General features: G+C 42.6%; 1 protein-coding gene across 1 annotated transcript in view; it reads left to right on the plus strand.

Annotated features, from left to right (window-relative positions):
* Window positions 1–15,600, plus strand: part of ANO9 (anoctamin 9) — a 64,598-nt gene that overhangs the window by 15,673 nt on the left and 33,325 nt on the right. The window contains exons 2-11 of the mRNA XM_033928620.1: window positions 331–399; window positions 3,779–3,892; window positions 6,082–6,221; window positions 6,488–6,546; window positions 7,984–8,042; window positions 10,206–10,291; window positions 10,784–10,918; window positions 11,528–11,624; window positions 14,540–14,600; window positions 15,445–15,527. Coding sequence (XP_033784511.1) covers window positions 331–399; window positions 3,779–3,892; window positions 6,082–6,221; window positions 6,488–6,546; window positions 7,984–8,042; window positions 10,206–10,291; window positions 10,784–10,918; window positions 11,528–11,624; window positions 14,540–14,600; window positions 15,445–15,527 — 903 coding nt within the window. The remainder of the gene's footprint in view (window positions 1–330; window positions 400–3,778; window positions 3,893–6,081; window positions 6,222–6,487; window positions 6,547–7,983; window positions 8,043–10,205; window positions 10,292–10,783; window positions 10,919–11,527; window positions 11,625–14,539; window positions 14,601–15,444; window positions 15,528–15,600) is intronic.

Genomic DNA, 15,600 nt, shown 5'->3' on the forward strand with positions numbered 1-15,600 from the left:
CATTTTGACTTGGTCATTTTAAAAGTAGCTCCCAAGGCCAAAAAGTGTGGGCTCCCCTGCACTAGAGCCAGGGTCAGCAGGAACCCAGCAGAATATGTAAATGTTTTCAATTTATGCATATATTCTGAGATGCGATAAAGAAGTAACCTCGGAATTTAAAGCAAAAGAAAAGATTTGGAGCATCTGATGGTCTCTTACTTTCTGCCCTTTAGAATTTCTCTGGCAATTACAGGCCTATTGATAGTTTCATGACTGGAAGATGCATCATGTTTATAATACATTTGCATGTGCTGCAGGGTAATAAGACTGCTAATAGTTTTTCTTTTTCAGGAGAACGAAGGCGCCGTGTTGACACCCTGGAGGGAGAACCTGCTGCTGCTAACGGAGCTTCAAGAAGCTGTGAGTTTCCACCCTTTCCTTCTTCACTGAGTTTCTTTCTATAATTTTATTCTCTTCTGCTTCTCCTTGAGTTCTCAGCTCCCTCTATTTTCTCCTTCTTTCCTTTCTTTCCTTCCACCTCAGTGTGATGCGGACTTTGGAACTCAGCACTATACTCAACCACAAACTGGTCCAAACGTCACTGAAGGGATAAAACACCTTGCAACTACAAAATTGAACTACAATGGAATTATAATCTTGCCTGGATTACCAGGAGGTTATAAGCATCCATTAATATAGTTACATCTAATGTAATTTCAGCATTTCTATTTCTCTTAGCCCAAGTACAGTTGTGGGAGGATTACAAATTCATAAAAAAAAAAATTCCACACTGTACAATAATTCAATAATACAACACAAATAATAACAAATTCTCTACACATATCAAGTAAAATAAAGACAGACTCAAACGCTATAAAACTAATCACTAATAAATTCTACAGGCATATCAGTCAAAAAGTATAGGATAACGGTCTAATAACAAAGATATTTTGGAAAGAAGCATGTCTTAAGCCTCCATCTGAAAGAGGCATATGATGGTGCCAGACTTACTGCTTTAGGCAGTTCACTCCATAACAGGGTTTGAGACGTGAGCAGTAAGATTTAAAATAGACTTTGAGAGTAATAAAGGCCCCCTAGACAAGGAGGGAAAACAGGCACTTAGTTTTAGCTTATTTTATAAAAACACTTAACTCCGGATTCTATATATGGTGCATGCTAGAGAATGACACGGGGACAAATTTTTCTCCAATTTCTCCGTCCTGTCCCCGTGAGTTTTGTCGCTGTCCCTGCTCCATTCCTGTAAGCTCTGTCTTAACCGCACAAATCTCGAACACTTATGATTTTAAAGTGTTTGAGGCTTGATGAGGACGAAGCTGAGGCATTATGACATCACAGTCTCAGCTCTGGAATGTTGCTACACTTTGGGTTTCTGCCAGGTATTTGGAACCTGAGTTGGCCGCTGTTAGAAACAGGATACTGGGCTTGATGGACCTTCGGTTTGTCCCAGTATGGCTATTCTTATATTCTTAGTTCAATAAAGCCATTGTGACATCAATGATGAGGTTGGCTGTTAGGCACTGGTGGAATGAGGCATTATGACATCACAATCTCAGCTCTGAAATGTTGCTACTCTTTGGGTTTCTGCCAGGTATTTGAGACCTGGGTTGGCCACTGTTAGAAACAGGATATTGGGTTTGATAGCCATTCGGTCTGTCCCAGTATGGCGATTTCTTAAGTTCCTGTGCATAGGCGACGTCTAAGACCTATAACAAAGGCCCCAATAAACTGAGAAACATTAAGTAGGGTAGGTGAGATAGAGCAGCGCTGAGCTCCAACCCTTTGGAATTCTCTTTCTAAAGATATCCAAGAGGAAATGGTTCTGAACAAATTTAATACCACACGCTCAAGAACATAGAGCTGATCAAAATAAACATACAACATACTCTTCTACTAAGCAAAAAAGACAATTAAACTCGGGTGCAAGCAAAGCTGCATATACACAGTATGGTTAGAGATTTGCAATAACCAGATGCTAATGTACAATAAATATTGGAATCTATAGCACTGAACCTGACCACAGGAGCCTCTACAATAAGACGAGGAAAAAGCTTCACAGTCCCACCACTACCCTCCAGAGAATGGGTAGAGGATTACACTTGGGGATTACACATAGGGAACCTCATAGGCATTAAAAAAAATCTCCTCAAGCGGGGCTTATCTTTTAGCCTTGTGCAATGCAAAGATTGCAGAAAAACTAGACAATCATCTGAGCAAGGAGTTTTACTTATCTGAACTCGGAAGATCAAAAAACACAGGTTTAATCGTCATCCTCTGTCAAGTTTGATTAACACTTGTTTATATCTGATAAATTGTTGTAAATCTGCGTGTCAACGCAGATACTACTTTAATTGATGTAAACCGCCTAGAACTCACCGGGTATGGCGGTATATAAGAATAAAATTACAGTGGTGCCTCGCATAACGAACGCCTCGCACAACGAACGCTGCACACAACGAACTTCATGTCTTGATTCACACAACGAACTTCGTTTCACACAACGAACTTCGTTTCACACAACGAACTTCGTTTCACACAACGAAGTCGCCCGAGCTGCCGATGTATTGCATCCTTCCGCGCAGGCACTGCAAGCAGTCGTTAGTCACTGCGCTTAACTGCCCTCTCTCACAGCCCTTCGCCTGGCTCCCTGTGCAGTGGCGGACCATCGGCTCGCCTCCTTTTATGGAGGGGCCCGGCGCCTACTGCTGATGCGTTGGGGGGGGGGCGGAGCTACTCTCGCCGCTTCCCCGATGCTAGAAAAAAAAAAAAAAAAAGTTAAGTCCCAGTTTTTGCCGCTGAGACTCTGCCCTCTCTCACTGTATACAGTCGTCCTTTTAAGATAAACTCAATATTTTTTATATATCATGGCTTCTAAAAAAAGCAGGAAGGTGATTTCTGTTGAAATGAAACGGGAAATAATTAGAAGGAGTGAATGTGGGGTAAAACAGTGTAACCTCGTCAAAGAGTTTGGCCTCAGCAAGACCACCATTTTCACCATTTTGACAAATTTATCTTTTTTTATGTCATCTTAGCATATTTTATGCTGCAGAACGAATTATTTTTTTTAACATGTATTGTTATGGGAAAACGCGTTTCACATAACGAACTTTTCGCATAACAAACTTGCTCCTGGAACGAATTAAGTTCGTTGTGTGAGGCACCACTGTATTATTATTAGTAGTAGTAGTAGAAGAATTTGTTGTATCTGAACAAATTTAAAACATCGTTAAAAACTCACTTTTTCAAACTAATATTCAGTTCACAGTCTGAGGAGGAGTAGATAGGGTTACCAGATGTCTGGATTTACCCAGACATGTCTGGGCATCCGGATGGCTTTTCAAAACTTGGCCCTTTGTCTGGGTTTTGAAAAGCTTCCACCTCGGGACCGCGTCGGGAGGGCGTCTGCGCATGCACAGATGCAACGTGGCGACGTTCCGGGTGATGTCATTGCATTGCATCCGCACATACGCAGATGACCTTCTGATGCGGAGCGTAACGGGGCGGGGCTTGGGCATAATGGGGCGGGGCTTTGGGTCCGTATTGTACAGGAGTAAAACCTGGTAATGGCGCATAAGCAAGTACACATACACACTTAAATGGCAAAATTCCACCTAATTGTTATTTGGTAATTATACTTCTTTTTGTCAGCTCGATGAGGAGACATTTTGACAGGACCTTGAATGAATTGTTTCAGCAGAGATCTCCTTTCATCCATTCAGAAATATTCACTGATCTTGAGTTCTCACAAGAATCTCTTCTCTTGGTTTTGTCATTTGAACAGTCTATGAAATGGGATTTTGTCTTGGTTTGCGATCTTGAAACGGACAACCTCCGACTGGACCACAAGCGGAGGATGTTCCTCTCGGAGCTGGAAATGAAAAGATTTAAGATAAAGGTGAGAAGTGCCTGCAACCAGACATCTCTAGAGGGCTGAGGTTGGAGGTTAGTGCAAGCTGCAGTCCGTAATCAAGTGTCTGTAATTTGTCGCTAAAGTTCCCACTGAAATGGGTTAAAGAGGTTTGAATTTAGCTCGTACCATTTCAGTAGTAGTTCAGGGTGGGTTACATTCAGGTACAGTAGATATTTCTATGTCTTCTGAGAGACAATAAAAATAACTAAACCAGGCAGGAGAGGCTTCTTCCTGATTAGATTGCAGTAAAGAGGGATGGGACTTGATATAATAATATAACAGTTTATATACCACAGGAATGTGAAGTTCTATGCGGTTTACAATAATTAAAAGATGTTACAGACTGATATACCACTTTTTCTGTGGTTACAATCAAAGCGGTTTACATATTTTTTTGTACCTGGGGCAATGAAGTGCTTAGTGACTTGCCCAGAGTCGCAAGGAGCTGCACTGGGAATTAAACTCACAACCTCAGGGCCACTCACAACCACTAAGCCACTCCTCCACTTCACAGTAACCAGAACAAACCCAGATACTCAAGTGCACTTATCTGGGTAGTGCCATTGAATATCTGGGCAGATTTGCCACATTACTATCTGGTTAGTGCCGGGGCAGTCTGGGATAGAGCTGGGCGTTATCTAGGCCAGGGGTGGGCAACGAGGGCCGGAATCCAGTCGGGTTTTTAGGATTTCCCCAATGAATATGCATGAGATCCATCTGCATACAATGGGAGGCAGTGCATGCAAATAGATCTCATGCATATTCATTGGGGAAATCCTGAAAACCCGACTGGATTCCGGCCCTCGTTGCCCACCCCTGATCTAGACACTCGATGCCAGTTCCAGATAGTTAACTGGGTATGTTGGCAGTCCTGAATGGAGCCGCATATTGGCTCGGGATTGAATTTCTGGGTCAAATATAGCCTGCGCTGGCCAGTGCCTTTAAATCACCAACTGCATCGCTTATGTTTCTTTATTTGTTTACTTGATATGCTGCTGGTAATGTTAAAAAAAAAAAAAAAAATCAGTGGAACATAAAGACACAAAAGTAGTTTTCAGTAACAATAGCATAATTAAAATATAACAAAATACAAGCAGCACGTTCAGACCTGCAAAAGATTAATGCAGGAGCGCATAGACCCGGATTCTAGAAATGGCTCCATAATCTAGGTAGCGGTAGGCGCCGTACTGCCACTTAGCTTAATTGCTTTAATTGGTTCTAATTGGTGTGGCAATTGACTACGCTGTTAAAAACCGATTTAAAATCTCATTTGTAAAAAGTAGGCTCCCGGAATTGCATCTAAGCAATGCCGCTTAACGTCACCTAAGGTCAAAGCAGGCATGGTCAAGGGCGGAGATGACCATGGGCAATTATCAGTCAAACTTGGGTGCCGATAATGTAGGCCTTTGAAACCCAGGCTTACTTTACCGGCGCTTAAGTTGCTCTGTAGCCACAGTTCTGTTAATAATAATAATAATTTATTCTTATATACCGCCAGGCCACGAATGTTAATGACGCCTCTGAGTGATTGACATGTGAACAGTGCCGATTTTCTAGCTGCCGCCCGATGTAGGCTCCATTTACAGAATTTGGCCCCTAATCCCCCCATTGCCCCAGGCACATTAGAGAGATTGTGAGCCTCACCAGGACAGACAGGGAAAAATGCTTGAGTACCTGAATAAATTAATGTAAACCATTCTGAGCTCCCTTGGGAAAATTGAATGAATGAATATATTGTCCACATAGTTGAATATTGTCTTCTGTTCTCTTGTCTGTGTATTCCTTCAGATTAAAGAACAGTTGTTTGAAAATTAACAATCTTACTTTGAAGTGACTTATTCTTTGTTTTTGTGCTGCTAAGTTTGGGTTTAAACAAAAGTCACTAATTTACCCAAAAGTTACATTTTAATGACAAAATGTGGTGCCGTGTTTTAGTTACTACAATGTAAAAGTCATCCGTTATACAGCCCCGAAACACCCTAATGTCATCAACTACTGGCAGAGCCCGATGCGCTAGTCACCATACCCCTGAGATCTACGTAGGTAGTTGTGAATACTGATTGTGTCTCGTCTTCAGAGATCCACTAGGAGGCAGCATAGCCAAAAATAATGAAACCCAGCGGTGCAGGGGGCTGTCTGACAGGCAAATCTCCCTTTCTTTATCCTTGCAATAGAAAATTCAAGATAAGAAAAAGGCATTTTACGGGATCAATGCTCCTCCTGATATTTTCCAGAAGTATGTGCGGCTCCTGAAGAATCCGGACAAAGGTGTTGCACACCGCAACCAAGATGATCAAGTGTCTGTGACAACCAGGTGGGCACTGCTGTCTGCTGTGTTGTTTTGGGACCATCTGAAGAATCGTGGTGCAAAAGCACAGAAAAGACAGATGGTGCTCATGAAAGTAGACCCGTTGTGTGTGTTTCATAGAAAGCTAACTGCAATTCTGGGGACAATGTTTTGTTGTTTCTGATCAAATGTTTTCCTATTTGGAAATGATTTGTGCAAAAATCTTGGTTGATGGACAAATCAATTTGCCATACTCTCGTGAGCTGATATTATGCTCTTTTATTCTCTTTCAGAATACGAATTGTTGATTTTATTCTGAACCGAATTGAAATAAACTCTGATAATAAGCCAGGTAATGTAGTTAAGGAAACATTTCTTTCATCAGTGATGAGGCATGGGGGTGTGATCTTGGAAAGAAGTTTCAATAAGGGAATGGAAGTCAACATTTCCAATTTAAGAAGAGTCTTGCCAGCAATACATTTTGAGACAATTATACTATAATTATAAAAATTTTATTTATGTCTCGCAAATCCACCAAGACTAAGCGGGTTCCAAAGTCACATACATAATCAAATAAAATACAAATAAATACAACACATACAATAACAAACCATCACCAAACAAAGCCAAGAAAAAAACACACACAGTAACAACAAATTTAAAACATCATAAATACTATATGGCTGTAGCTTTAACCACCGCGCCACACACTTCCTATCACTGATATATCTAAAAAATTTCCCAACTCCCAGTTTTACCATGTCAGCTATGTTTTCTTCCATTTGTATCTTTGCTTTCCTGACTACTCGACCAGCCTCTCTTAACTTTTCCAGATATTTTTGCCTGTCTACCCCTTTCTACGATCTCTCATAGCTTATGAAAGATATCCTCTTATACTTTACCTTCTCAGCTACTACTTGAAAAATTTGATTCTTTAAAATGTAGGCGCCTAACTCAATGCACCTACAGTAAAAGTGGTCATGGGCGTGTTTTTGAGTTAGACGCCTCTTTTTAAAGATGCATTTAATAGCTAGAAAGCTTGATTAGGAGCCGTAATTGAATCCTATTTCCCAACTTTTTTCAAGAACATTTCCTATTGGTTTTTTTCCCCATATGTGTCTTATTTACTATCAACAACTTGCATTTCTCTCCCCATCTTTTCCTTTTGTTTAATATGTTTTGTCAGGTTAGTTCTATTAGTTTGTTCTGTTTCCCCCAGAAATTTGTAATTTTATTGTTTTGTACATCGCTTAGAATTTTGAATAAACGATCAATCAAATTTATAATAAACATGAATTAGGTGCCATTAGGCTCCGATATTGTGCCTAACTTCAGGTAAAGAAAATTGGCATAAATAGGATGTGCCTAAAAATTAGGACGCTAAGCATCACCTAAGCATGGTTAGGTGACCTTAAGTGTGATTCCATAATGAGTGCTTAAGTGTTATAGAATTGATGCCCATATCGGAGTTTAATTTTAGGCGGACTTTATAGAATTAGGGCCATAAGGCCTAAATGTTTAAGCATAACTTTTAAGTTCCTAAAGTATGATGAATTTTCAGTTGAAGCTCCTAAATTAGGATGAAAATAGGGCAGAAATTTTGGAGCCTACTTTAGGAGTTCAGCTTTATTTCAAAGTCGGGCTCATAATATTTTAATGTATTACTTTTTTGTATACCTCTTCTTCCACACCATGAAGGTGTGGATTGGTGCAACCCTATTAACAAGGGAAGAAAGATGGTAGAAGATTCCAGCATATTACTAATTGTTTTGTTCCATTTTGGTTTTAGAGATGCTGAGGGACCTGATAAAACAGAAGGTTTTTGAGACGGCGTTTCCACTGCATGATGTAAGGAATCTTGATTATCAGCCTTTGATATGGCCCAGGCTCGATTCTATATTTGTTTGAGATGTAAACTGGAAGATTGGCAACATTTTGCCAAAATGAAATTACACACCCTAATTAGAGCAGCAGTTGTCCATCCAGGCTTCCCAGCTGATATTCTTCCTCAAAGGTTTCTTACCACTTTGTGTAGATTGACATATAAATTGTAGAAATGCGCATTTTTGTCATGTTTTCATGTGCTAATATGAAATAACATACCATTTCATGTCGGTACATGATATTTCATCTTAGTACAAACTAAAAGAAATGAAAATTGTATCCCGTCATACCTCTGATAAATTCCTTTATTTAAGCCAACACCTGCTGGCCTGTCCTTCATGTCTTTTACCTGATTTCTCAACCCCGTTCCTGCCACTGCCTTTCATATCTGTGATGCGTGTGTCCAAATATGGCTGCCGCCACCTGTACTGTTAGGCCATTTCAGGATTTATGGTCAACCTTTTTGATCCTTCCAAATCAACTCTTAACCCAACACCCAAGCCGTCTTCCATTTCTTACTAGTTATGCAATAATCCACACAGCAGTTATGGTATGTGCAAAACTCTCCCATTTGGAGACATTGCCCTCTGTCAGAATTAGTGAAGCTATAGTCCAAAACATCTGGCTTTCTCATGCTCATGATGTTTAGGTTTAACCGTTGAAGTTTGTCCACCTAAGAGGTGTTGCAAACTGTTTTAATAAATCTGGAAGAGGAGGGTGTATGAGGGATGTTCAATAATTTATTTACCTGAGTATGAAAGAAAGTAGCAAGCATATTGAAACAAGTCTGTGCATGTTGTGACATGTCTCAAGGTTAGTCATGCACACTTGCGGCTCAGTGTGAGTCTAGCATTTCAAGAGACAGGATGTCAGGAGAGACCTCGTGCGAATCAAGTAAGAAACTTAGATTTGGAGCACCGTTCAGTGATAAAATTTCTCATATAAGAAGGGAAAAAAACCAAAGGCAATCCATGAATGTATGACTGCAGTTTATAGTGAGTCTGCCCCATCATCCTACAAAGTAAAATTTTGGAGCAAACAGTTTAAGGGGGATAGCGAGTCCATTGAAGATGACCCTCAGATTGGATAGCCTATAGAAGCAACTTCCACAGAAATGTGCAAGAAAGTCGAGGATTTAATTTTGGCAAACAGACGAATTAAGATTTCCTGAATAGCTGAAGAAATGGGCATCTTGGCAGGTACAGTTTGGAAAATAATTCATGAAACGTTGGATATGTCCAAGGTTAGTGCAAAATGGGTTCCAAAAATGCTGACTTCATGTCAGAAAGCTACGAGGTTCCAGTGCTGCCAGGAGAAATTAGAGATGCTCCATGAAGACCAAGTAAATTTTTTTTTCATTTGGTGACTGGAGATGAGATTTGGGTCTATCACAGAAATCCCGAGTCCAAAATGGAGTCAATGCAGTGGAAGCACATCATCCCTCACTCCCCAAAATTTCAAGACAGCAAAATCTGCAGGCAAATTCATGGTGACTGTCTTCTGGGATGTTGAAGGACTTTTGCTTCTGGAGTTCATGCCACACAAAACATAGGGAGAGTTACGCCAACACATTGATCACGTTGCAGAAGTCGATCAAAGAGAAAAGACGAAAGTCCTGATCTGGCTCCCTCAGATTATTTCCTGTTCCAAGTTTTGAAGAAACCTCTCAGTGGACAGCAGTTTTCAAGCGATGACAATGTCAAGGAAGCTGTAACGTCCTGGTTTGAAAGTCAAACAGAAGAATTCTTTTCAAGGGGCTTAAAGTCATTGCAGGAAAAGTGGATGAAGTGTATGGAGCTATCAGGGGACTATATTGAAAAATGAAACAAAATTTTTTTGAAAACTCTTTTCTTTCTTACTGAGGTAGATAAATGATTGAACATCCCTCGTATGTAGAAGCTCAAAAGGATTAATTTTGAAGACACATTTGACCATGATACAGCTCTAAACATAGGATGCGTCCACACAGGCAATTGTTATGCATGTAAAAGTAAAAATGATGTAGAAAATGAATGACTTCCCATTAAAGATATTTTGCCTGGGTGAGTACAGCTGTTTTTAGGAGATCTCCCCAGGGCTTTGCGTACTAGAATGCAATACGGTGACTACGTACTGATATTTTTACAGCTGAAGGATGAACTGGGGAAAAATCTAAAGAAGAAATGGGCTCGATGGAGAGACGTACTTTACACACAGCCCATCCCAGAGATCAGGTAAGCCAGCCACCCCTATGTTCTTCAGGAGAGATGGTTTAGGGGTTAAGAAGCTTACTGCTATACATATAAAAGAGGATTTCCGTCATCTTGAATTCTTCAGTTAGGTAATCAATGTAGAAAGAACTGGGGCTCAGGATCTGAGTAATAAGGGAAGAGAGGATTTTTGTCCGGTGATCCTAAGGGCTCCTTTAACTAAGCCGCGTTAGGGCTGTAACGTACAGAATAGCGTGCGCTACATTGCCCCCACGCGCCAGACCTTAACGCCAGCATTGAGCTAGCATTGGTTCTAGAAGCGTAGCGCGCGGTAATTTCCTGCGTGCGCTACAAACGCTAGCGCACCTCAGTAAAAGGAGCCCCAAGACTCCGAAGCCAAAGGTTGAGAAATGCCGTGGGGGATTCTCCAAACCAAAGGAGCCATTAAATCCACATAATGATAGATGAAATCACTTTGGATGCTGCATTAACCTACTTTCTCGTTCTGCTTTGTAGGGATTATTTTGGGGAGAAGGTGGCCTTATATTTTGCCTGGCTAGGCTGGTATACTATTATGCTGCTTCCTGCGGCTCTTGTGGGTGTGATTGTCTTTTTGTATGGCCTGGTTCACTTCCACTCGAGTCAGATCAGGTTAGTCATTCTAATGTACTATTTTAATGGGAAAGGTGTATTGAGGGTGTATTGATTGGGCATGTGGCAAAGCATGGAAAATCAAATCCGGTTCATGTACTTACATGTGGTGTCCAAATAGAATAGCGGTCAAATGGATGAATGGGAGAAAAAGTGAATCTCCTCTGTTTTGTATACTGCATAGAGAATGACATGGAGACAAATTTTTCCTCATCCTCGCAAGAACTCAATTTCCCCGTCCCATCCCGATGAATTTTGTCGCTGTCCCTGTACTTGCTACATTCCTGTAGGCTCTGCCTTAACCGCACAAGCCTCAAACACTTATGATTTTAACATTTTTGAGGCTTGTGATGATGAGGACGGAGCTTAGGCATTGGTGGAATGAGGCATTATGACATCACAATCTGAGCTCTAGAATGTTGGTGATGCTGCTCGTGCTGAGAACGTTAGCGGTACGGGGGAAGGGAAGGGGCGCATGCTCCCGGCAGGAGCGGGTGGAGAAGCAGGCGGGGGAGGGGCGCCACCGCCCTGGCCACCTCTCACCCTTGTTACGCCACTGAAAGGCTGGCAACGTCAAACACTTACCATCTTTTTTCCAACTTGTACTAGTAAAGAGATTTGCGAGGCGAACACTACCATAATGTGCCCACTGTGTGACCAGAAGTGCCCATATTGGCAGTTATCAGACACATGTACCTATGCCAAGGTAAGTGCCGTGAATAAAAAATGCTCACTGCTATGATTAATTTGTTAAATAAATGCTTCTAATGCTCCTGGGAAGCCTTATGGGGGAACGGGGGTTCCATAAGAGGCGCCTAAATATGACATCTAACTATCCCCCCCTCCCCTTTTATGAAGCCGCGTTAGTGTTTTTTATCGCTGGCCGCGGCGGCAAAAGTTCCGATGCTCATAGGAATTCTATATTTGTCGAAGCTTTTTATCGCCCTGACTAGGAATAAAAAAAACTGCTAACGCGGCTTCATAAAAGGGGAAGAAGTTAATTAGTACATTGACTTCAACAAGCTCATAATTGAAAAAAATAAAGGTTTCAGAGTTTATTAAAAATTTGTTGCACACGCAATGTCAAATACTTCAATGCGTATGACGCTTTAAAACTGGGAAACAAAACAACTTTATACAAATAAATATACGGTGTATACGTACAAATAATTACCAGTACAAAAGGAAAGGAGGGTGAACTACAATCTTTAAAGAAAATAGAGATACATTTAGGGAAAAAAACAACTGGAGGGTAATAAAAATGAATGAAAGCATGGCTAAACCTGGAGAAGAGGTAAAGGAGATTACGACCTATACGTAAAGTCTGACTAAAATTAAGCATCAATGATAGAAGAATGATGCTCTCCATGTCTCAAATGCGTCCCTATACAAGTAACTTTTTAAAGAGCTTTTAAATTTTTCTAGTGAGGATTCACCACGTAAGTAAATTGTTAAGTTAATTAATTAGGTGATAGGCAGCTATCCTCTTAGGTGCGATTCTACAAAAGATAGGTGCCTTTCTAATAGCACGGGTTTAGGAGCAGAGAAGGACTTAGGCGTCACTTTTTAAGATGGACGCCGCTAAGCGTGATACTGTAATTGGCACCTGAGCATAGATAGGCGCCTTACTATAGGTGCCTATTACAGAGTCGGGCCCACAGGGGGAAATTCTGTATAGGATGCCGGTCTCAGCTGCTGCCTAAGAAGCGTCAGAGAATCACGCACTGGCATCTTATACAGAATCGCGTCTGCCCTAATGGACAGATGCCTACCCCCACCTGTCACAGATGTCGGTTACAGAATCGCACCTGATCCCATGTCATCGGCTGATTGTGGCAAGGGAATCTCCCCTGCTGCGATCAGCTGAATGGCTAAGGCAGGGACCCGCGCCCCTGCAAAATCCTCAGCAGGAGGAATGCCCACTCCGTCCTACTGGAACTGCGATCCCCCTCCCATGAGATGTCCCTTAGCAAAAGGGTTGCCCTCTCTTTCCTGCTGGAACTGCTGACCCCCCACCACAGAAGTCCCCTGGCAAGGGGGAAGCCTACTCACTCCTGCCGTAACCGCCGCGCTCCTCCCCCCATGGAGTGCACCAGCAGAAGGGATGCCCACTATCTCCTGCTGGGGGACTCCCCTCAACTGGCGACACCCCTCCGTACCTTTGTAGTTGAAAGTTTGGCTGGAGGGATGCTTACACCCTTCGGCCAGCAGGTCCGCCACTCCAAAATGGTGGGCCTTCCCCTTCTTGGTGCAGACTTTGATGCCCACTCTCTTTCTTCAGGGAAAAGGTCTCACTCCTTGCCCTTCCCTTTTCCTCCCTTGGCCTCTGGGGAAGAGGACCCAACTCCCCTCTCTGCTGGTGAACCTGGGGAACGGGGTGTGAGTGAGGGGTGCTGATGGACTCTTAACACATCTTCCATCTTCAGATTCCCCTGGTGGAAAGAAGGCACCTGATACCTCCCTACACTCATTTTTCTACTTCCCTCCAATTTTGAGCTACCACTGGGAGAGATGGAAGTAGGGGGTAGGGAACAGAGAGATTATGGTGTGAGGGATTATCTAAACAGGTGGGGAGGCATAATCAAAAACAACGTCTAAGTCCCCTTTCGGCCTAAGGCCTTAGGCGCACAAAGTAGGTAACAGGGAAATGTCGATTTTCAAAAAAAACGTCAAATGTGGTTTTTTTCCAAGAATGGTCTATCTGTACGTTAAGCAGTTTAATCGGCCAGACCGCAACTACGTGTATACTTTCAACACATTTTCAACCCACAAATCGCCAAAGTTCCAAACGCCTTGAACAAGACCTTTTAGGCGAAGGAGAGGCCAGTTCTTTGCCTAAAAGCACAATTTTCTATCCGGCGTCTGTCATAAACAAAGCCAGTTACAGAATCGTGGAATTGTCCCGTTCCCTCCCTCCCCCCGGCAATGATCGCAGCAGGAGAGATGCCCAATCTCTCCTGCCGCCATCCAGCATGACCCCCCTCCCCACCGACACATCGCGGTTTTAAACGATAATCAATTGTCACATCATTTATCACCAATTAAAACAATTAAGCTAGGCAGCTGTAGGATGCCTACCACTGCCTAACTTTCGGCGCCCCGAGAATCCAGGCCTCTTTGTCTATAGGAAGAGACTTTGAGGAATCAGGTTTGTTTGCAGTCAGACATAGACAGATGTCCTCTTCGTCATGTCTTGTGGGATAGCTTTCGTTTGAACTTGATTGTTACAGATACATGTGGCTAAGCATCTATTGTTTCTGCACAGTTAGGTTCCTTCATATTTGCAGTTTATAGGGATGACCTATTTTGGAGGGAAGAATTCAGTATTTTTCAGTTATTTTGTTTCTTTCCTTAGTACCAGTTTCTTTTTATAGCTTTATTTTGGACTACACTCGCCATGAGCTCTTTGTGGACTACACTACCTCTTTGTGAGCAATCAAGCTATCTGCATTGATGTAAATAGAGAGCTGGTCAGTCATGGGGCATTGAGGAACTAAAGATATTGGCAAGTCATAGGATTGTTCTCTATTGTCCTTCTCCCCCTGTTTCATGTCCTCTCTCCATGGTGCTCTGTTGACTCTGGAAATCACTCCTTTTGTCCTCATTTATTTCTCTTTGAAGGTGACTCACCTGTTTGACAACGAAGGAACTGTCTTCTTTGCAATATTCATGGCTCTTTGGGGTAAGGTGTTAATATTTAGATTCCTTTATAATACTAGCCTTGAAGGGCTGCTTCTTCAAAATGGCGGCCCGTCCCACTCCCAGTGCACCCTGGATGCACTGGAAGGGGCCTAAGGTCCTGATTGGCTCAGGCACCTAAGGCCCCTCCCCTAGGGAGCCAATCAGGGCCTTAGGCACCTCCCAGTGCATGCTGGTGATGCACTAGGAGGAGCCTAAGGCCTCTTCCAGTGCACCCAGGATGCACCAGGAGAAGAAAGTGCCGCCATTATGAAGAGGCGGCCCTTCAAGGCAGGAGGAACTGGTCAATCCTCCTGCCTGATTTTCGACAAAAAGTACGGAGGGCAGTGTCGGGGGGTGGTGGGATCTGGGAGAGGGCTAGTCTGATCCGAACCCCCACTAGACCACCAGGATTTTGTGGAAGGGGTTGGGGAGATTGGAAGGCAGGGGGCGCATGGTGTCTGGGGTGTCGAAGGGGAAACGTGCATGCAGCAAGGGGTTGGAGAAGTGCCAGCACCCGGGGTGGATCACGCCCCGCCCCCCTTACTACGCCACCGTTTGTACCTTCAGTTTTGTGAATGTGTCTTTACTGAACTGAAGAATAATATTTGATTAATGTTATCAACCCTGAGTTTGGTATGGTGGATTAAGACTGATTATGCATAGTGATAAAATGGTGGCATAAGAACTGAGGGTATGGCAAAGGTTTGAGCAAGATGTGGGCAGAGAAAAAAGGGTACAAGTCCCAGCTTTCTCATCTTCCTCAATCCTTACCCCATACCGAAGGGAAAGCCTAGAGAGTTTGATTGCCTTTCTGTTCTGTACTGTGCTCTTTGATTTAACCACAGCCACTGTGTTCCTGGAAGTTTGGAAACGGCAAAGAGCTAAAGACGTCTTCTGGTGGAACTTGTACAGCTGGGATGAGGTTGAGGTAATAACACTATTTGCTTTTTCATATTTCAAAGCCCATCTCCTAATACAGTGTTGGCCTACTAAAATCCCAT

Source organism: Geotrypetes seraphini, chromosome 19 (assembly GCF_902459505.1).
Source record: "Geotrypetes seraphini chromosome 19, aGeoSer1.1, whole genome shotgun sequence".
In the NCBI taxonomy this organism is placed as follows: domain Eukaryota; kingdom Metazoa; phylum Chordata; class Amphibia; order Gymnophiona; family Dermophiidae; genus Geotrypetes; species Geotrypetes seraphini.